This window comes from Anas acuta, chromosome 17 (genome assembly GCF_963932015.1).
Source record: "Anas acuta chromosome 17, bAnaAcu1.1, whole genome shotgun sequence".
Lineage (NCBI taxonomy): Eukaryota > Metazoa > Chordata > Aves > Anseriformes > Anatidae > Anas > Anas acuta.
Window position 1 is genome coordinate 10,085,048 of NC_088995.1, and position 22,901 is coordinate 10,107,948.

Sequence of the window (22,901 nt, forward strand, 5' to 3'; positions counted from 1 at the left end):
GCCCCCGGGCCCGGGGGAACACAACAAAGGCGGCGGCGGGCGCGCAGCGCGGCGGGGCCCCCGGCACCATGCCTCGGCCGGGCCTCGGCCCTCAGGCGAGGAGACCCGCGCCCGGCTCCCGGCCCCGCTGATGCCCCCCCGGTTCCCCCGGCGCGCACGCAGCCGCCCCGCTTTGTCGGTCGGTGCCCGTTCGGTGCCCGCTGGACGGTGCTGACCCCCCCCCCCCTCACACCGGCCGCACCGCCACCCCGCCTGAGGGAAGCGGCCCGGGGCTGCTGCTCGCGGGCCCGGCTGGGGAGCGGAGCCGGCAGGGCGCAGCGGTGAGTACCCGGAGCGGGCGGGCAGCCGGCCCCTCTCCCTCTGTTTTTTTTTTTTATATTATTTAATTAATTTATTTATTTTTGACGACCCTGCGCGGCGCCCCCAGCGCTGGGGGCCGCGGTTTCCTGTGTGTGCGTGGGGCCGGAGGGGAGGCGAGGGGAGGGGAGGGGGGGCCGCCGGGGCAAGTCCTCTGGAGGAGGAGGAGGAGGAGGAGGGCTCGGCCGCTATTTATAGCGCCTGGAAGTGACGGCAGCGCTGCCTGCCTGCAGCCCGCCCGGTGCGGGGCGGGGGGCGGCCCCTTACATAACGGGGGGGGGACGCGGCGGGGCCGGGGGTGCCCGCGGGCAGCTCCCTGCCGGGCACGGAGCCTCCTGGAGCCGCTGGGCACGGAGGGGAGGGAGAGCTCCCTGCCCCCCCCAGGCTGCGAACAGCAGCGCCTGGCCCTGCCGCTGCCTTTCCCCGGGGGCTCCGGCAGCCCGGCCCCGTCCGGGGGCAGCGAGCGGCGGCGCGAAGGGCTCCGGGGGCTCCTGCAGGCGGCGCGGTGCCGCCCCGCGGGGGGAGCCCGGCTGCCCGCGGCCTGCCCCGCGCCGCCCCCCCGGCACGCTGGGTGTTTGTTTACACATCCGGGAGCCGCGCGGGGCGGGGCTGGGCACGCCCCCTGCTGGGCTGCCCCGCCCCCTGTCACCGCCGGGCACGCCCCCTGCGTGACGTCACGGCGTGCCCCCCCCCGGGCGGCGGGCGCGGGTCCGGCCGCTGCTGCACGCCCCGGCCCCGAGTGCGCCGCTTCCTGCAGGCAGGGGGCTGAGGGGGGGAGCTCTGTGTGCCTGGCTTCCAGGGTTGCATTTCTGCACCTCTTCTCCTTCTCCCGCATTTATTTATTCCCCGTAATAAATGCAGCCTAATAGCGAGGTGTTCTACAAAAGCCAGCTGTTTTCTGAATTTGTTCTTCCCTCACAATCCTAATTATACATCCATCTTCCCAAGATAATGCAATAATTATTAATGCAGTCATTTCAAGAAGTTTGGCTCTTCATGCTGATATGGTTAATATTTCAAACATACGATGTAAAACCTATATTTTTCTTTCCAGTGACTTGGAAAAGCCTTTCGGGCTTGTAGATACCTGCTGTGCTCGGCAGCTAGTTCCTGTTGCTGCTTTACTTCTAGGGCTGCACATGCTCTGCGCCATGTCGTGTTTATGTGGCTTACCTCTGCCTGTACAGACAGACTGATTGTAAGATTAGTAACAATTCTTCTGTGGCAAGTCCTTCAGTTTTCGAGTTCCTTCCACTTCTACTATGACAAGCTAGAGATTCAAACAAAAAACCCATCAGGTCTCGCTACGGTCCTCTTCTGTGCAGCTTGCTGTACAGATTGCTTTCTCTAGACTTCGTCAGAAGCACAATGACTGCTTCCTATAAACAACTCTTAATTTATGTGGCTTTCATTATCTTTGTTTGTGTTACTAGTGTCCTACTGCTAGAGTAGTGGTTAACTGCTGCACTGCACACAGTTTACAACTGCGATAAGTATTTTGCATGCTTGTTTGAATAGCTGGATCAAGATAGTGTAAATTCTTTCTATTGGCTCTCATTTCTGTGCTTGTGCTATTGACCTACTCCGTCTGTCACCTGATGGCTGATGACATAAGTGGCTGTGCAGTGTTCGTGTTTGGATTGCTCATTAGCCTGACACGCAGTGTGGTAGCTGATGGCCTTTGGCAGATCAATAAATGTCTCTCTGAATATTTAGACTGCAATTTTTAGGGAAACAAAAGCTTGCTTTCCAGCATAGCAGGAAGGTCTGGCCTTCTGTTTACGCAAGTAGGGTTTCTTAAAGGCAGCCTGGGGATTAAAGCAGTTGTGTATTCCCTGTGCAGAACTTAGCATTTGCTATCTGACTGATTTCAGCAGCATACATTAAAATTATTTGGGTAGAGTAAGGAAGAATCTAATTAGCTTTGATCAGGACAGTAGTCAAAAGGTTTTTGCCTAAAGGCATAATTCCTCAGAGCTGGAAAGAGGAGGATACACAGCCTCTCTAGCAAAGGTGGCAGCATCTTACTTGGTATTCGACTCAAAGCTAGATACGATACAGCTGAAAGCTGCGGTGTAAATACCTGCTGCATGTTTATTGTTGGTCATAGCAAATATCTTCTAAGATGCTTCGTCGTGTATTGTATTGGAGCTGACCACTGGAATGTCAAAGAAATAATTCTCTAGTCCCCTGCCTTTCTGCTGTAACTTCTGCATGCATTTCATAGAGTATACCTGATACATTGTTGACAGTGATTTTCAAGGAGAAACATTTGAATCTCTGCCTTCATTAGAAACATGATCAAGTAGAAGCCACTAGTAGAACAAACTGCTTGTTGCTATGTCACATGGAACTTGAGGGGCTTTATGGAAACAAGCGTACCATAGTACAGACAGACACTTGCTCTATATAACACCTCATTTTGTGTTTAAGGTTGAATAACAAGTTTATTGTGGCCTTGTAAAGCTGTTAATTTTTCTGTTCTTTTCACCTACAGGTTGTGACTGTTTCTCTTCTGTCATTTGTGTGGAAAGTGCCACACACACTCCAGAACAACAACGGCTTTTGCTTGCATATTCCAGTGTTTCTTTTGTCAGCGAGTTCAGCAAAGTTGTAATTCTTCAAGTGCCAGCCCTGAGCTGAGTGAGGAGCCACCAGCAGAGATGGTAAAAATGACAAAATCAAAAACGTTCCAGGCTTACCTGCCGAACTGTCACCGAACCTACAGCTGTATCCACTGCAGAGCCCATCTAGCCAATCATGATGAATTGATCTCCAAGGCAAGTGGTTTGTTTAGAGACCTCATGAATTATTTCTCAACCAAAATGGTTATCATTGCATCGCTGCTCCCAGTAGATAAGGGATGCAAATCCAATGCATACTTCAAAGCATCTTTCCTGGGTTCGTTCTTGGGTCATAGGCAGTGCATAATTAGGACTAGATACATTCTGAAAACTATTAAGTGTGGCATAAAGACTGATCTAATAGTTCCCATGTTTGCAAACTCCATCTATTGTCTGGTAGGTATTATTTGTGAGATTCCATATCTCAAAATCTGCTAAGGAGAAAGAAAACATACATCTCGGAGGGTGGGAATTACTCTAGTTATGGTTATTCCATGTAAAGGTTATTTTTGACTACTTGATTTAAAGTCACAAAAATGGCTGTTTCCAGAGTTTTTCACTGATGTTACAGAATCTGTAAATGCACTTTCCTTTCCTGTGTACCAGTCCCTAAAGAATGTGATACATCTGAGATGTTCAAAATGGTTCTGTCTAAATGTAGAGGATGTGTGGATCACTGAAACAGGCTAGGCCTATCCTTACCTGTTGCTGAAAGAAACAGATTTGTGGTGTGTGAAATGCATGGTAAAACTTGAAGTTTGGGGTAAATACTTAGCAAACAGGTTAATTCTTTGCTTCAGAATAAGTTCCTGAGGAATTTGCTCTTAATGGTGTGGTGGTGGAGAACAGCTGCTTTTCAAACCTCTTTAATACAAAGTTCCTTATATATTAGCTATTCTGCTGAATAAAAGTTCTTAGTGCCTTTAGTGGTTTTTCTGTTGCTGTCTGCTTGTGCTTTCAGCAACAGCACTAAGGTGCTCTTGAGTGCTGAAGAGATGAGGGTGAGAAAGCTGCCACTTAACTGAGGTTTTCTTTGAGTGGAGGGGAAGTATGCTTGCTCACTTATCCTTTAAAGGGCTATGAGAAAATACTGTGCTTTCTCAATACATTTTTTTCCAACCATTTAAATCTTTATCTAGATACCAAGAAACATTTTTGACTCAGTAAAATTGGTGATTGTTTTTTGGCTATTCTGTATTGCTTGCTTATTCTTCTGCCTTTGCTTTATTCCCCTAAGCAACTGTTTCCCTCAACTTAGTGCATGTATGGGGCATATCTAAAATGATATGAGGGAAGACTTGTTTTGACTTGTAATAAATGGAAGAAAGTTCCTTGTCTTCTCCATAGTGATTGTACATGTACTTGTTTCTTTTTAAGGTCAACAAAAAACAAGAGGAACATGCAGATAGTAATATGAATGCATTTGAATTGTTTCCATCTTGACTTAGAGTTTGAGTAAAAGGGATCATCTTGGCATCATTTGATTGTAAACTACAAGCAGTCTACACAGCTTCATTTACCATGTGTCCTGGGCCAAAAACCAGTAGGAAGGGATTACATATTTCTTGAACTTTGGGTTGTAGGTGTATACAGAAAGAATGAACTCCACTAGCTGTATCTCTTGAGAGAGAAATTCATTGAGGAAATGCAACCTAAGCACACATACCTGAAGGAAGCTGTTCTTTCAGTGGACTTAAATTTTTTTTGTATGCTGACAAAAGTGCCACAGTTAGCACTGTGGCAATTGTAAGGCTGCTCTTATCTGACGTCTTGGGAGTTTTGCTCAGAAGAATGTTGGAAGTAATATTGAAGTAAATCACATGCTCATATTATACTTAAATGTTTGAAATTATTTTTATAAAAATCTAGTAAATGCAAATATTGTAATTTGCTTCTAATTAGGTTGGAAGGGGTTTTAGATATGGATTTTAACTTAATCCTATCTTAATCGTAACTTTCAGTGAGGACTTACAAATTCCTGTATTTGTATGTTGATAATATGCTTATTTGACAGCTGGCCTACATTCTGTGGATTTAAGATTTCTTGTCCATATTTTCTCTGTGAGACTGAGAAATACATTAAATGTCAGGTATCTATTTTGTATGTTTGTAAAATAAAAGCTATTCTGATCTACTGTACTTTTATTTGGAAAATAGGTTTGAAAAAAACCACCTTCCTGTGAAGTTAATTTGCATCCTTTCCTACTTTCAATAAGTTCTTCTGATAGAAACAAATGTGAAGTAGTAAAGAAAAGTTGAATAATAAAATTAACTAGTGATATACAAGGAGGAGGTGGGGAAGACACAAAAATGGATTTCTTTTAAAAGAAAACACAGGTTAACCTGGAAAATAAATGTAAGAATTATGCTAGAGAATGCATAGAAATTCCTCTTGGAACAGTAAGAAGACCTAACAGATCCTAAACTGTATATTCCTTGAAGTGCTCTTACTGATACATGGTAGCAATTTATACTAACCATCTATGGAGTACTGTTTACCATATTGACTACCCAGCTGCAGCAAAAACACTTAAAGCAGCCTAAACTATAACACATTAATTGTACACAATCTAAAATTAAATGAAAATTGTGCTTTTGAGTTCTTAAACCTGATTTATGCTTATGCTAACAAGCAGTCAAATATTGAAAACCCTAGAACACTTCTCCAATGTTTTGCTCCTTTGGATTTAAAAGAGCATTGACTCTGTTATTGCCCCCTAGATCATATTTTGAAATGGTCTGGGGAAGAAGGAGGTGCGAATCTTCTGCTTATTTGCTATACTGTGTTCCTGTGCTGTTGTGGGTTTATTGATGGAGCAGAGAATTGGACTATTCAACCTGATTTTCTTTCTTCCCTGTCTCACTTCAAGAGTCTAGCTTGAAGCTGAAGCTTTGGGAAACTTTCAGTAAATAGTTTTTAGCTATGGATTCCTGCTGTTTTTCCAAAATACTTACTAGGTAGTCTTACTTCAGAACCCTACTGTCACAGCTGTTCTGCAGCAAATACAAGCAAACACTACTTGTTATCTAGCTATAACCACTCTGTTGTGGTTGTTTCCTGCTTTCTTTTTTCTGCATGGCTAGGGGAAAAAAAGCCAAAATGCATGGTTCATGCTTAAATTAAAGCAGCTACAACACGATCTCAAATGTGCTTTAGAGTATAAACATTTGTTATACCTGTTACCAAAGTGTTTTCAACTTCAAGATGAGAAGACAAGCTGTGCTATGGCATGAGTGGTGTTGGTCTGTCATGGAAAGGCAGAGAGCACTATGTATTTCTGTCAATTGTCCCTTTGATTCTCTGCTTCAAAATACCAGACTTCAGTACAAATTTGCAATTCTCTTCCTTCTGAGAGCTGTTGATGTCAAATGTCTGACAAGGATGGCAGCGTACACAATTCACCTTTTCCATTTGATTTCTCTTCTGAGCAGCAGGTTCTTCTTGCCTTAAAGTTAATCATGAAGGTCTATTTTATTGTGCCCTTGCTGATGGTAAAATGGCAACCAAGAGCATTAGCAGTAGCTTAGAAGTAAAAAGGCAAACTACTAAGACAGTAAAAAAATGTGGTACCTGTATAAGTGAATTAATCTGTAGTCTCATTTTTCTCTGCCTTTATGAACGGGCTATCTGTTGGAAGCCACATAGATAGTGATTAGGGCATACACTTGTAGGTATTTTCTATTCCATAACCTTCTGCCTTCTGTGTCTAAGGGGGGAACTTGGGAAAGGGGAAGGCTGGCTGAAAACAGGAGTCCCAAACCAGGAAGTGGTCACTGGCAGAGGTGTTGAAAAACAGTAGTCTGTGCAGCTAAATACATGTGCACACACAGCAGCTGTCATAACTTATAACCTCTGTCACCCTGGGAAAATGCTGGTTTGGAGGATTGTGTAATAACAGAACAAATAAGTGGATGTAAGTGCCTATTAGACACTACTTATTTACATCTTTGACATAAGTATGTGAAGTTTTGATTTTTTCTTTTGCTCCTTTAGCGAAGTCTTTAGAGTGAATGGTAAACATTGAGTTTTTCTTTAGGTTATTACAAGGAATATGTTAATCTCTATCTCTACATGGAATCTCTATCTCTACATGGGAGGAGATTCTGAGGTCAAGGAAGGACATACAGCTTTTCTTTTATAAAAAAGAAGTAAATTAATGTTTTTTAGACTTGTATCCTGTTACGACTGTACCCAAACACAGGAGAGGTAGCCTCTGTATCAGCCAGCAACCACAGACCTCAGTAAGGAGGAAGGCAAAATTGATGCTGTAAGAGGCACTTCTTGGAGTTGAGATACTTAAATATCACAGAAAAAGAAAAAAAAAAATTAAAAACAAACCCAAAAACGTAAGTTTTAAGGGAGAGCTTCTAGCAGGCTCTGAAGTCTGGAAGAGGTTGCTACTTGTGTGGCCTCTAAAATGATAAACGTATGCTGCTTTTAAAGCAATTCTAAAATGTATTTTTTCAGTCTTTTTTTGCGATTTGTTTGTAAATGGTAGAGAACGCACAGTGGCTAGTAGCAGTAGTTAATCTTTCTAGGAGGCAACATGTTACTTGAATGTAGGTTCTAAAACACTTGAGAAGGGCTTGTATCTGCTAAGTTGCAATAATTTCAAAATTCAGACAGGATCCAACAAATTTTGAAGAGATACAAATACCTAGTAGGGACCTTAGAACCTATAGATAAATTGCAATGGATAATACTTTGTTACTCAAGGTTGACCTCTGTGAAAGACTGTTGACTTATTATATGTCTTAATGCTGGCAATGGAAGAAAGTCTGCATTACTTTATATGGATGCCTATATAAATACTGTCACTTTCTTCCATCCCATTCATTGCAAACCATATCTAGCCCAGAGGTGGAACAAGTCATATGAAGTCAAAGACAAGGCTACGTGGGTCAATATTTTCAAGAGTAATTTCTGCATAAAGGTGTATATGTATGTATGTAGCTGTCATTGACTTCACTGAGAAATCTTTACCTCGTGGGTAAAAAGCAAACAAACAAACAACAATCTTAGTGATTGATTTCAGTTCTCTAAATCATTCATTGGGTATGTCTGCTGTGGTGTTACTGATAAGAAGGAAAAGTCTTCAGCTTCAGTAGATACCAAAACAACTTCAGCCTTGTTTAGCAATCTCTGTTTTTGTCTCTGCTGTTGTTTAATTGATGAGTTCAAGAGGATTTTTTTTTAAGGGTTTATTGTCTTTAAGTGAATGTGCTGCTCTTAGCTTGATTCAATTTGGTAATCTCTCTGTATATGATGTAAGGAGTAATTGGAAAGATAGTTGGGCCTGTCATGTGCTTGGAGGCTGGTTTTGTTCCCTGCTGAAATGTCTCAAAATGGTTCTAATTTCTCAAATATTCAGGTGATATTTTTTTCTATAAGAAGCTCTTTACTTTTATCAAAAGACAGAATAAAATATCTATTTTTTTGGAAGAAAAGTAGTCTTTGGAAAATGCCTAAGAATAGATCCAAGGGCTTAAAAGAGCTGGAGAGTGCGCAAGGGAAGTGTTCTGCTCTACAGGTGTTTTGACATAGTTATTTCTGAAATAAATTCAAGATGCAGTATAACTCTGGATAACTTGCCTGACAAAGCCTTCAGTTCTGAAATTATCATTTGCCAAATCTTTGGGAATGCAGTTTTTGGAGTGGATTTTCTTAAGGTTGCTGTCTACATAGTGAATTCCATAACTCTATTAAAATCATTAAATAATTAAATGGAAATGTGTTTTTAAAACTTTTTTTTTAATACTGAATGGTAATGGAATCCATCATCCAGGACTTGCCTGGTAAGCACCTGAACAGCATTGTCTCTTATTTGCTGTATTACAGAATTAGATGTGAGAGAAATAGCAAATGAAACTTTTTTTTTCCTAAAAAAAATTTTCATCTGTAGTTTATGCTGAGTTGTTTTCTGACTTTATTTTTCAAATTTTGAAGAGGCAAGAGATCATTACAGTCTCTGGTGCATGGTGCTGAGAAGATAATTTCAGACATCAGAGCACTTACATATTTCTGGTTTACCTTAAGAATCCCACCTCTAAGAGGTACTGTCTTCTCCATTACTGAGCAATATTTCTCTGAATTGCATGTATGCTCATAATACTAACTGAGGTTGATCCATCTTCCCTTGTAAGGAGAACTCTACCAGATGACAGGAAATGAGCAAATGAAACAAACAAACAAGACCCCTATGGACTTCTTTCATTGCTGTTCTTTAAAACTCCTTTTCAGTGTTAGGAGTCGCTTGTAAGTTGTCCTTAAGGAAGGTACTGATAATGCCATTCTAATTGGCTTGTGCTAATGCCTGCCATACCTTTAATACATGCTAAGTTAGTAGTTTCTCTAGGTGTTTTCTGTGGAGCATCTAATTAATCCTGCCTGTGAGGAATATTTAATTACATGTTCAGCCCTTCAGTAGCTTCCCTTCCCCCACCCATGCTCTTAGGTATGCCTTAGAGCAGTAAATACGTGTTCTGTTTAACTGGTACTTCCTTTTCTCCTGGGTAAAACAGCTAATCCTGGTATTAGAGCTAATTACTGTTTAACTTAGAAACATAGTTCATATCTAATTCTGTGAGTATGTGCTAGTGTGCAAGTGAAACATTGCTAAAGCTTCTTTACTATAATATTTATTGATAATAGAGTTCTGTCAGATGACTTGAAATTATAATAATACCAAACTACTGTTATAGTTCACCTTAGTTTAATTCCTAGGCACATTTAAACAATTTTGGTTATGATATCAGATATTCTAGATGATTCCAGCTGAGCTGGACTGAGAAATAGTTATGGGTCTTACAGATCTGCTGCCTGTAGAACTAGGCAGTCAGTCAGAGATGTCAGTTTTCTAGGGAAGAAGTTAACTCATAAATCAATACAAGGTTATTAATTGAGGACCATCAGAAAGCAGACTTAAAGCAAGTTTGTTTTAACAGAATTTTGGTTGAACTGGTAAATTGCTCAGCTCCTAATTAAAAATTCCATTTGCTCTGAGTCATTACTGATGACACTTGGTCACACTTGCTAATGCTTGGTCACTATCTTCTAATTCCTCTAGTGGGTAAGATACATTTCAGACTCAGATGGTTGTAATAGAATATTCTGGTTTAGTTATGATTTCTGTGTAGTGCTAGCAGTCTGGGAAGTGCTGAACAAATCTTATGAAGTAAAGGTTTGCATTTGCACAGGTGATGTTTATTCTGCAGAGGAGCAGTTTGTCTGGAGACTGGTTTGAACAGTTATGCCTGTTAGTCCCTGCCATTTAACATGCTCTGCTCTTTCGTTTCCGTGGAAGAGTTGACGCACAAGGTGTTTAACCTGTCAGTCTCTTAAAATTCATATCAGTATAACTGAATCATGCAGCGCAGGGTGTGAGAAACTCAGTGCAGGTACAACCAAATGTTTGTTCAGTATTAATTTTTTGTCTGGTTATGCAAAATACTCTGTTTGTAGCCAAGTTACAAGCTTAGCAAGCAGTTCAAGTGCCATAGTGAGTTTTTCTCCCTTTAGTCCTGCTAATAGGATGCATCAGGAAATACAACTCTGATAATAAACCTTTTTATACCTGTTAGTAGATGGGTGCCCTATGTGTTAATCAACACTCCCTGGTCAAGACAATGGGTATGCGACAGATGTATACCTTGTTGTGGGTTTTGAGTACAGTTTTTTGGAAAAACAAACTCTTTAGCTATTCGTGTAAGCAAGGAAGTATGGCAGCCAAGCTCTGACAAGTTAAGAAGTTCGTTAGGCAAGTCAAAAGCCCAGGAATTGAAGGATTGATATCCTTGCAGTGCTTTTACTTCAGTCCTGCGTATAAAAGTTGTGCATGGATGTATTGCAGACTCGACTGCACAGTGACACGTTGATGTAGTCTGACACTGATTCTAAGGGAAAATTCTTGTCACTGAAATGACAAGATGCAAATTCTGTATTGCAGAGCACAGCAGTGCAAGTTGTCACAGGTTGCTCTCAAGTTATCTGTGAGTGGTGTAAATGTGGAGGAGCTCACCCTTCCCAGCTGGGCAACAAAGCATTCATTCTATGACATGTAAATACTGAATTTAGCCTCTAAACATGTTTGCAGGTGAGAAAGATTGTATCGAATGAATCAACCACTGCTAACAGAAGTTAGTCTGAAGTTTCTCAGGAGAAATGAACTAGTGGTGCTTGTTTGTTTATTTATTTATTTATTTTTTAGGGGAGGTGCAAGGATCGCTTTCTCTCAGAGCTGTTCAGACTGTACTCAACTGAGTCTCTCCTCTCAGTGTCATTAGTATTTGAAGTTTTAGCTTTTACTACTACATAACCTTCTTTTTTCCTCACTTTGTTAAAAATAAGACTTGCAGTTCTGGGTAATGGAGAGTGTACTTCTTTTGTCACAGATGAAATAAAACAATTCCATTTTCCAACTTAAAATCCCCATTTATTAATTATTTAAATGGTTGCTAAAATAAAATGTAAATGTTAACACTATTGGCTGCCCAGTAGAACTTCTCATATTAAGGTGAGATTTTATGAGTAGCTAGGCACTGTATACAACTACATTGCCACTAGTGCTGTGCACAGAAGTCCAGAGTTGTGGATTTATTTCAAAATTCTTTGGTGCTATATATAATCTGGTTATTGCTCATCGAAAAGTGTTCATTTAGATTCATGCTTTCATTTTATGCTTTTTTTTGCGAACTGGTCTAAGTAGTTAATATATTTAGGTCTGGAACACAAGGCCCATGAGGTGTGGCTGAGGGCATTGGGGGTATTTAGTCTGGAAAGAGGAGGCTCAGGGCTGACCTCATTGCCCTCTACAGCTACCCGAAAGAAGCTGTGGGGAGCTGGGGGTTGGCCTCTTCTCACAAGTAACTAGTGATAGGACCAGAGGGAATGGCCTCAAGTTGTGCCAGGGGAGGTCCAGGTTGGAAATGAGGAGACATTTCTTTTCAGAAAGAGCAGTCAGGCACTGGGACGGGTTGCCCAGGGAGGTGCTGGAATCACCGTCCCTGGGGGTGTTCAAGGAAAGCTTGGATGTGGTGCTTAGGGACATGGGTGACATTGGTAGTAGGGTGATGGTTGGACCAGATATCTTGAAGGTCTTTTCCAACGTTAATGATTCTGTGATTCTGTATTACTGGTATTGATGTTCCATTGCTAATCATTAGGCTGGCACAATATCTGTTTTGGCATCAAGTGACTTCTGATTATATAACTATAAATACATGTCAGAAGAAGCATCCATTGCAGCAAGGGCCTTCGGCCTGTTTTCATGCCTAATGTTAGTAAAACCATTCCAAAGAAAGTATTCAAAAATATTCAAGCTGAGATTTTCTTTGCAAAACTCTTCCATGTTGATCTAATGCAGCTTTCAGAAAAGTTGGTCTTTGATCTTCAATACTAGAACTTAAAGGATTCTTAAAATATTTGAGAACAAATGTGCAAAAAACGACTAAGTTTCACTGAAAGTAGGTTAGGTAAGGAAAATTGTGGGGGAAAAAATAAGGAAGGTTTAGAGATCTTTTCAATGGAGCTCAGTACTGCAGAAAGAAAGAAAATCTCTAGTGTGATATTCTTTGGGAAATTATTGCTATGTCTAAATTATCAAGTAATTTAATACAGAAGGAACAAATCAACAGATAAAACAGTGATGTGTTACGTAAGATTTGAATGTTTTACCTATGCTTGCGTCTAGTCTGCTTGCAAGTTCTGCAGGCATGCTTGTAGCTCAGGGCTATCTGGTAATGGGTGCCAGCCTCTGTATCTTTATTATTAGCATTTGCAGAGTGCACAGTAGAAGAGCTGCTGGTTTAGTTTGGTGCAGAGGAACAAAGATGTAGTTCACATGCACTGAAACAGCTCTTCGAACCAACCCAACCCTTGGTAAGTGTGGTTAATTAGGGATTTTACTTCAAAATGTGCTACTGCTCTGAAGTAACACATCAACTTAGACCCAAGCAAGAATGTTTTCAGTCATCTTTTGTCCACAATCTATCAGGAATGTGAGAGAAATAAAAGTACATGGTGATAACAGTTGGTAATTAACAGTTTATTAATATAAAGCAAAGCTTATACATTTTTCATGTATTTCCTGAATAGAGAGTTCAGGTTTTATGCGTGATCCAGAATTGTGTTGGTCTACATGGAATGACAAAATGAAATAAATTGTCTTTTGGGTGTAGCAGGAGAGAAGAAAGGAGTTCGAAATAACACCTTTTGAGTTAAGAGCAGACTATTTTACTTAGTATAAAGGATATCTAGGAACATGAGAATTGGTATGTTGGAGAGAGATAAGTTATGAGCACGCTTTGTTTGTATAGTGGGCCTCATTTTGAACAATACATAAGACAGTTGCTAAAATCTGAAGGAGGTGAAAATTTGGGTGCAGAAGAGGCTTTACAATAAAGAAAGAATTTATATAAATGTTTGACTTATTGTAACTTGTTCTAAATAATTTATTGTATTAAGCTTATATACTTGTCGATGCACCATTATTTAACTGTTTTTTTTTTGTTGTTGTTTTTTTTTAATAAGTGCAATTTTTTTTTTTTTTTTGAAATGCAGTCCTTCCAGGGAAGCCAGGGACGAGCCTACCTCTTTAATTCTGTGTAAGTATCTTACTACAGTTTTGTACACTACCTAAGAGTGTAATTTTTTGGTATGCTCTGTAAGCAGAATTCAGTAGAAATCTATGTAAGGCACTTTGAACTCTTCTTTTAGGAGTGTTTTTACTCACCAGCAATAGTTATTAAAGAGTCACTGAGATTATTTTTTTTAAGTACCTACACACAGATATTAGTTTACTATACTTCAAATAATTCTGCTAATAGCTCAAAGTTTAGGGGAGGGTGTTAATGAAAAATTCCTCTTCTGTATGTAATGCTAACTATCTTGAGCAAAAGTTGCCACTCCAAGATATTACAGAAGTCAAAGCATTTCACGACTGTAAGTTTGCTTTAGACAACTTTGCTGTAGTCTAAAGGAGAATTTTTCCATGTGATAGTTAGCTAAATTTACATGGTAGTGTACCAGTATCCTCAGAATATCTTAAGTGACCTTGAATATTGCGATCCTGCTAGATGCAAAAGATCCTTTTGCAATTTTGCAGTTTTAGGCACCCACTTGCCATAATATAAGGCTCGTTCTTTGAATTTGCTAATGGATGTATTTTAAGCTTATACACAAGATTGAATTTTTGTCTTTATTTTTACAGCAGTTGATTGTGTTGCAGCGTTTTCGGAAAAAGAAATGAAGTTAAGTGTCTTGGTCTATTTTAGACCAGGATAAGGGAACTATAACTGCAAACGATTTGATTGCAGATCCTTGAGATTCATTTTATATGTAGTTGTCCAATGAAGACTTGGGATTTCCAGTGTAATTGCAGTACTAAGAAACTGGTAATAAAAGAGCAAAAATGGCAACACTTTGTCCTTCTGTAACACCATCAAAAACATTGTTTAACCTTGCCTGATCTTTTCTGCATAGATTCTTATTCATGAAGAAAATATTTTGATGCAGTACTTCATGGGATAATTTGTTTTTATCTTGCTGTTTGTTCATCATGGCTTAGTCTGCTCTGTAGCAAAGAAATGTTTACAAGGCTTTTTCCCTATTGCTATTTTGGAGTTGGTTCTAAATTCAGCTGTTGGTGCTGATGTACTGGTACGGACATGTAGAGGTCACAAATTGTTTTTGAAGAAAAGCCCAAAACTGAAGAGGCTTCCAGTTACTGCTTAGTGTTCTGTTCTCTGAAAGTTTAACTACTTAGTGTGTCTTTGGTGGTGGGAGCCAGTGGGCATAACCAACAGTGTGATGTGTAGTCTTAATAACTTGAAAAACAAAAAGAATCCCCCTTTTTTCTTTCATCCTTCAGCTAAGTGTAACTAAATAAGTTACTTTTACTGCGGTGTATAAGTTCGGCACCTATATTTGATTTTTTAAATTATTATTTTTTTGTGTTCTGGAGTAAAGGTCGGTGGCAGGTAAGAAAGAAAGCAGTCTCATGCAGTTAATTGTTGAGTCATTTCTCTCTCTCTTCCCCATCCCCCAGGGTAAATGTGGGCTGTGGTCCAGCAGAGGAGAGAGTTCTTCTGACAGGTTTACATGCTGTGGCAGATATCTATTGTGAAAACTGTAAAACCACTCTTGGATGGAAATATGTAAGCAATATACTTACATTTTTGATAAATGTTTATATGCTGAAGTACAGCTATTTGAGTAGGCCCAGTGGTAGTGATGGTTTAGTTGGTGTTAGCTCTAGTGCTTTGGCATACATCAGGCAGTAATGTTGTTTTGCTTTCTTGTATCTGTTGGAGCATTGTAGCAGTTAATAACTTTATTTTGAAGACAACAAAGTTAGCATGAGACATAGATGCTAATATAGCTAATACTTTTGTAGTATCTTTTTCTGACGTTACCAACCATGTACACTAAACCAGATGTAAGGAATTCACAAAACGGGTCTTAATTTTCTTGGTTTCAAAAATTGTTTCATATAGCAAAAAACTATGATGAATGGTACTGAGCACGTTTTCACTGCTTACTACTACTGTGAAGTAGATTCTGATGTTTGAAAAGTAGTCTGTGCACTTGCATGGTTGTGTGTAATGCTTGCAACTGTGCTGTGTGATTAACATTTATATTCTCAGTGGTATATGTAGGATTTTTGTTGATTCGGTATATTTTCTGGTGTGCTATTAGCCTCACATTGTGACTTTAAGACATACAGTTATGTCTAGAAATAAATACAAAAGAAGAGCAAGAAAAACTGAGATCAGAATTTCTTTAGTGGTTTGGCCCCAGCAACTGCATTGTAGTACATAAAAAAATCTGATATTAGACCTTGAATCAGGAGTGTATCAATTTTAATGCTGGTTTTCAAAAAAAACCAATGTGGCTCTTCCTTTAAATGCTGTACATGTATGTTGTTAGGCACTCTAAAGACTGTCTGGGATAGTTACAAAAAATATTTAAGTGAATCCTATATTTAATGCATTTATGATTTTGTTTCGTATTGTGGACTACATATAGGCAATTCAGAGACCAAAATCGTCATCCATTAGAAAACTTGTAGCTCACCCAGGAAAGAGAATACACACAGAACACGAACAACTTAAAAAATACAAATGTTAATGCCTCTAATTTGTCATTTCAATGTAAGGTTGATGTTTAAAATACTTTACTTCCCCAACTTATTTCTTGATTTTTCTCTTCTAGGAACATGCTTTCGAGAGCAGTCAGAAATACAAAGAAGGAAAATTTATCATTGAACTTGCCCACATGATAAAAGACAATGGCTGGGAGTGAATCATAACCCTTTTCCTTCTGTTTGGACAATACTCTGTGGAACATGCTTTACAAAGACTAACGCAAAGTAAAGGAAGAGCTTGGCTAGAGTGGCCCTGAGAATATCACTGAACTCTGAAACCTCACAAATGAGTAGTGTAGTGTAAGTGGCTATTTCAGGCCATGTTTGCCTTTTCTCCTTGTGTAAGTTCCCTCTTTTTGTATGTGTATTATTGTGTGAACAGTTGTTTTGGAACATTTTGGATGACCTTTTTCTAAACTCTCTCAAACTAGAGAAACAGTTCACTAATTGAAAATGGATTTTACTGGTTAGCATCTATCTCTGACCTATGCCTTTAATGCTACCTTCCGCTGTGCATGCTTCTTGCCTAAACACCCACACTCCAATCCTGTATAAGTTCTATATCTGAGCAGTCTGAAAGAATGTATGGGATGGGGTGCTTTCTTATATGTAGCAATTTCTGATGTATTTGGCAGTGAAGGGGATGCAGTATTGTAGTTCTTAATTTCTCTTTTTTAAATTTGAGTGTACCACAACCTGTGTACATCTTGTAAGTGAATTTGGTTAAAGGTACAGTGCTCAGTTTAAAAATATTTCAATTGTACTGACTGAAATTAGCAGATCTTAAGTTTTTAGGACGAGTTATGCTAGAGGCTTGATACCGTAATGAAATACCCGTGAAGGATTTTAAATTAATAATGCTATAGAATATGTTCAATTAAGACCAACACATCCCCTAAGGATTTTCCAGGATAATAAATTTATAAAAGTATAGCTTGCAAGATAAAAAGACAGAAAAATATATACATCTTCTATTTTGGAAAAAAAAATAAAATAATTAGTTGGTGTATTCAAAAAAAAAAAAAGTTTTGGTACTGTACCTTTGCCAGTAACAGGGACTAGTGCATCAGTGAAGTTTTATGGCTGGTTCCATGTAACTGTATAGTCCTAATGCACTGGACAAAGAGGTTGATATTAAGGAAACTTGCTGAGGTATTCTGCTTCTGCTACATTTGAACAAAAATATTTATTTTTGTGAGAAACGGTCAGAGCCTATGAGATGAAAATTAATATAGTACACATAGAAAAAGGAGGGGTAATAAGAGGGAAGGGAAGTTTGACTAAGTTTTTCATAAAATAACAAGATAGTTTTTAAAATTTGAGGGTGGGGGGGAAGGGGTTTATTGGTTTGCTGGCTAAATCATCCCCAAATACATTTTTATAACAAAAATTTATATGAAACTTACCTTCTCTTTTGATCTCCCACTATTTCTTAACTGGAATGAGTTAACGAGAGAATCATTTAAAAGGTGTATGTACAATGTTAGCTGTTGGTATTTGTGCATGCACATTCTCAGCATCTTTGAACGAAATGCTCTACAAAAATTTGTTAACTTTATTTTCAAATTAAACAGTTTCTGAAGACCTTTTGTATCTTAATCCATTTAATGCTTGAGAACAAGATGCTTGGGAAAAAAAATCCTTAACACTACATCAGTACTATAACTGAACAGTATGAAAGCCTTGCAATGCAAAATCATTTTCTTTCAAAAACAATTCTAATATCATGGCACCTACAAAGGTTAGTCATAGGTGCCATTGCTGCTGTTATGTTTTTGTGAATCTCCAATAGGCTTTCTGAATTCTACTGCACTTTAGAAATTTTGTCATGCATAAAAAAATATGCCAATGGGTAGGGGCAATACAGATCTTTAAAACCAGCTTTCCAGTCTCTTAGGAGTGAGACGAGTTCTCCCACGTGTAAGCATTCTCTGATGCAGGCTGGCTAAACTGCATTCCAGATGTTGTAATGATCTATACCTATGAATTAAATATGTAAAAATTAGAGAAGTGGTTAAAGCTGTTGGGTTTCAGTCCAGAGACCTGAGGTGGTACAGTTGTGTTCAATCTGGATTTTTGTGGCTTACACTTTATGTTCACAAATAAGATCAAGCTTCAAAGTCTTGTTTTTAACAATGTCATTGATGCAAGATGGGCTTTGGTGTTGCCTGTCTTCTGATCTTTTTGACCTGGAATTCTTGAGATTTATTTTCCTCCATTGTAATGTATGTTGCTGACAAAAAAAAAAAAAAGGCACTGAAACTTCTATCAACAAAAGTTTGTGCTGGCTTCAAAGTCCAGTTGTAATGTTAACACTTGTGAAAACGTTTATGTAAAGTTTGTGTATCTTTTGGCTTTTCATATTTCCTGACTACAGGCTTGTTGAAGAAGTACACTGGACTGAAGACAAAAGTAATAGCTGCTTTTCAGTAGAGAGTTGAAATTAAAGAAACTATGTAAAGTATTAAATACTTTTCTCTATAAAATTGGGGGTTTGGCTCTCTCTTAGTTAATGCTGTCTGTAACAGTCTGATTCTTACTTAGAAATTCAACCTCTTTCTTCAGTGCATTGTTTGTATTTTAAACTGGACATTTTCACCAAAACCTTAATTAACTTTGATGCCAAAGGTTGGGACTTCATCAAGTGCTTAGCGCATAGAGCTTCAGACTGCTGGCATAAAGAGTTAATGATCTATATGTGATGTTTATGGCTTTTAAGAGAACCAAACAAAGCAATATTCTTTTTGGTCTTTTAAGAGTGGATGCTTAGAAGGAGTAGAACTAATACAGAATTGCAATTTCATGCTGCCATGTAACAGTTCTTTAGGCTCATTCTATTGAGGGAATAGGTGAATTTTCTTCTTGTGTTGCTTGGCAGTGTCAATGATTATTTTTTCCCCTTGTAAAGATGTAGAGAATTCTTGTTATTGGTTTTGGTGAAAGTAGAATCCAGATAGCGATGGCTGCTGTCTGATGTGAAGAGGTCAGTCTGGTCACTGAACCCTCCAGCAGTCATTTGAAAGAAAAACAAACTTACTTGAAAAAAAATTTTACTAAAGCATTTTCCCTCTAACCAATTTTTGTAATATATTAAAGATTATATTTAAAGTTTGTATGTGTTTGCTCTGGGCAAGTTTACTTCCCCTCCAACTTGAGCACTTTTGTTACTTGTACTGGTTATTTTTATTGTTGGTCTTAACATTTATTTTGTATTTTGTTTTTTACAACTGTAACAAAAAGCTTTTGTGAACCTTTGTTTCTTGCTGGCTCTTTCTTGGACCAAATGAACTGACTATGAGCTGGCTTAGAAGAAATGTTCATTGGGATGCATAGGAATTTGCTAGCAGAAATGTACATGTATTGAAAGCTTTCTTCCTCTGAACCTCTAAAGCCACACCTGTCCTAAAGTAATTAATCATAATTTTATGTGACTCTGGTAATCTGACCACACATTCTCTGTCTTGGTCCAAAAGAATGGATGTAACAGTGGTATTCCAGAACTAAGTCTACTTCCAGACGGTAGAATTACTCTTTGGCCGGTCGCTCTAACCACCTTTTTGATTAATAAAAGACAATGCTGCCATCTTTTACAATTCTGTTAATTGCAGACTTGCTGTGAAATAAGCTGCAGAATTAGTGAGGGCTTGCTGACACGTCAGCTAAGAGTACACTATTGCTGTGTACTCTTAGCAATCTAGTAATTAAATTTTATCTACCAGCAAAAAAGGGCCATTTCCCCTCATTCGCTGTAAACTATACAATGGCAAACTGTATTAATGAAGTTTGTTACAATTCAGCCTAGTTTCCCCCTAGCAAGGCCTAATATAACTGTCAACCTGAGTGGCGTGCCCCGCCTGCTTCTGTAGCCTTTAGGAATCTGTGGGAGAGGAGAGGGAATACGATTTATGAAATTTCTTTAAATTAAAATCTGGTCTCAGAGGTGCTGACAAGGTCATCGGTACACCCATAAACCAAGTGGTCATCCGTATTTCTTATTGGTCTATCAAGGTAGTGCAAGAGTTTGTTGATGCCAAGTCCTGTTTTTGGCGGACTTGAGGCCTCCCTCTGAATAATGCTCGTAAAGAGCTTTTTCTGCATGCTCATCGCAGCAGTCTGATGGCAGCATCAGTGGCCTAGGGAGTCACAGACTAAATTTTTCACATCTCCATTCTTTGACAATGGAGATAAGTGGAAGAAGCTGTCAAATTGTTTAACTTTTGGACACTTTATTGTACTTCATTTAGACTCATGTTAAGCCAACCAGCAGTATAAACACTGCAAAAGGAACAGACACTTCAGAGGTTTCTCTTAAAAGGACTGTTACAAACGGTTTAAGGCCTAAAGCAGGAGTCAAAAATGGCAGTTGAGTTGTGCCTCATTGTTTCTTAAACTCTTTACAATGCTTTCTTTTACAGGTGACATGGCTGTGTTGCTGTTTTGTCCTAGCAATACTGTACATCATTTGTTGTTTCACTATATTGTATCTACTTGAGGTATCACAATAAAAGCTTTCAATTGTTTTGTTGAGTTACTTGTTATTTTTGTGCTGTCTTGTCTTGATTTAGGTTCGTATGTTTTTTTTTTTTTTTCTCTCTATCTAATAGGACCAGAGAGAAAAGCCCAGATATCTTAGTTGATCTTAAAAACTTGTAAGGTATGGGTTGAATCCGATTCACTAGGTTCTTGGAAGATTGTCTCTAAACATTTGATTTTTTTTTTTTTCCTTTCACTAATCTTTCCAAAGTAGAGTTAAGATGCATTCCTACTTCTAGAGCTCTAGCCCATTTTGAGCTAATCATGGATCTTACGCAAATGAAGTGCTTTTAAAGGGAGAGTTGGTCCGTGCACACTTCAACACTAACTTTCAGTGGAATTGTAGGGAGCAGGGGTGTGCTTTCTGTTTTGTTATCTTGGTCATCCGGAGAGCAGAGCACACTGTGAGCACCGGCATTCAACCTGTTAGTTCTGCTCTGTCTGGAAGGAACCTCTGTAGTTCCTCTAACCACAGAAACAGTTTTCTCTTGCATTAGTGGAGCTAAAACCCCCACCCAAGTCAATAAGTAGGATGTGATGTGGATTGGTCAATGACAGAGATACTGAACAATATCAGCTTTTGTATTGATCTTCAGGGTACTGTGCTTGTCACTAGCTGCTTGTTGGACATTGTGCTATTAATTAGTACCAGCTATTAATTAGTACCAGTAATTAATTAGTACCAGTAGCTTGGAAGCCCTACCAATCTTCAGTGCATCTAATAGTCCATTTATCCAACTGTAACAGGCTACAGACTGCTATGGAAAGTAGTTTCAAGAGTCACTAAAACTAAAGCGTATTGCATCAACCACTCCCCACAGGCAGTTGGTTCATCACCGTGGCAATGATGTTGGTCAGATCTGGTCCATCCTTAAGACAATGCGGATGATTCCTGGTTACCTTCCTGTCCTCCACGTATTTTTGTGCTTCCATGAGCACTATGTGCTCTGAAATTGTCTTCCCTGCCTATCTCAGCAATAAGTCCTTGATGTTATATCCTGAAGATTAAGCTGAAAATGGTCATATTGATCTTAACAGTTATGATTACAAGCACAAAGGTTATTTGTGTCTTTATTTATTTTAAAGACTAAATATTTCTTCTCTTAAAATTTCTGAATATTGTAGCATGGGACTATTACAGTGATTTATTTTCTCCTACATCATGGCAGGTGTAGGACTGTCCTTAATTGCATTAAAGCAGTTCAGTGTAAATAAATTCAAAGAAATGTTTTGCATCAGACTTCCCTACTAGCACAAGTCATACATGTAGGTGTGTGTTATATAATATTAAAGTGCTAGTGAAATGTGCCTGGAAATTCTGCTTACTCCAAGGAAGGTTAAATTGTGTGGTTGTGATCCTTTGATTATTTTTAGGATGCTAAATCAATAGGGTTTATAGAATGTAAATACAAAACATTAGTTGCTTGAGTTTGAACACTTTGAATGAAGTAAGAAATTGGTAGCAAAGACTCATGCAGTATTTAGGGGAGGAATTTGTTTTTTATTTGGTTTAATTCAATGTTCAGCAATTACTGAACATCGTCAATAGTGCATCTAATATGAGCCCTTTCAACTGACGGAGGTGGAGAATGAAGTCATTCAGTACAGACTTATTCAGTCTCTTCAATAATCCATCATTTCATCTCACAAAGGGACGGGGATGCTCTACATATGAGATCAAACATAATATTTCCATCTTGAGAAAAACGGAAGATGGCCTGCTATCCTTTCTTTTATTCATGCTCCTATAAGCTGTCATCTCAGATAAACTCTTTTTTTCCTTTTAACCTTTTCTTGGCTTTATTCTTTTAGGGATGAAAAAATTATCTTTCTAGATTGGGGGGAAAAGTAAGAATAAAAAAGGCATTTTAGAGAGGTGCATGATACTGAATAAAAAAACTATTATTTTTTAAATGGATATAATCAAAGTAGTAAAGATTTAGTGTTCAAAATGTTCATAGTAACAACCCATTAAATTTTGATGAAGCAGAGGGACTGTAAAAACACCAACTACCAGCAATTAGATTACCAGAAGAAATTCGAAAATGTGAATTCCAATCTTGTTTCTTACCAGCTGGAAAATACCTGGAGGATCTCTGACCTCCAGGTAAACAGAGATGGGCAGATGCCTTGTCAGAAAGTTGGAAACTTCCACTAGATGTTTTTTGTGCCTGTTAAATGTAATTAAGTGGACACCTGTGTTAGCTGAGGGTTCTTCATGCATGTGACACCGTAGTGCTAAGGT

General features: G+C 39.0%; 1 protein-coding gene across 1 annotated transcript; it reads left to right on the plus strand.

Annotated features, from left to right (window-relative positions):
* The first annotated feature begins 23 nt into the window (after positions 1-23).
* On the plus strand, positions 24-20,650 carry YPEL1 (yippee like 1). The gene is made up of 5 exons (XM_068653894.1): positions 24-320; positions 2,855-3,137; positions 13,540-13,583; positions 15,026-15,134; positions 16,192-20,650. The coding sequence occupies exons 2-5, from the start codon at positions 3,021-3,023 to the stop codon at positions 16,279-16,281; spliced, it is 360 nt and encodes a 119-aa protein (XP_068509995.1). The 5' UTR covers positions 24-320; positions 2,855-3,020; the 3' UTR covers positions 16,282-20,650.
* The last annotated feature ends 2,251 nt before the right edge of the window (positions 20,651-22,901 follow it).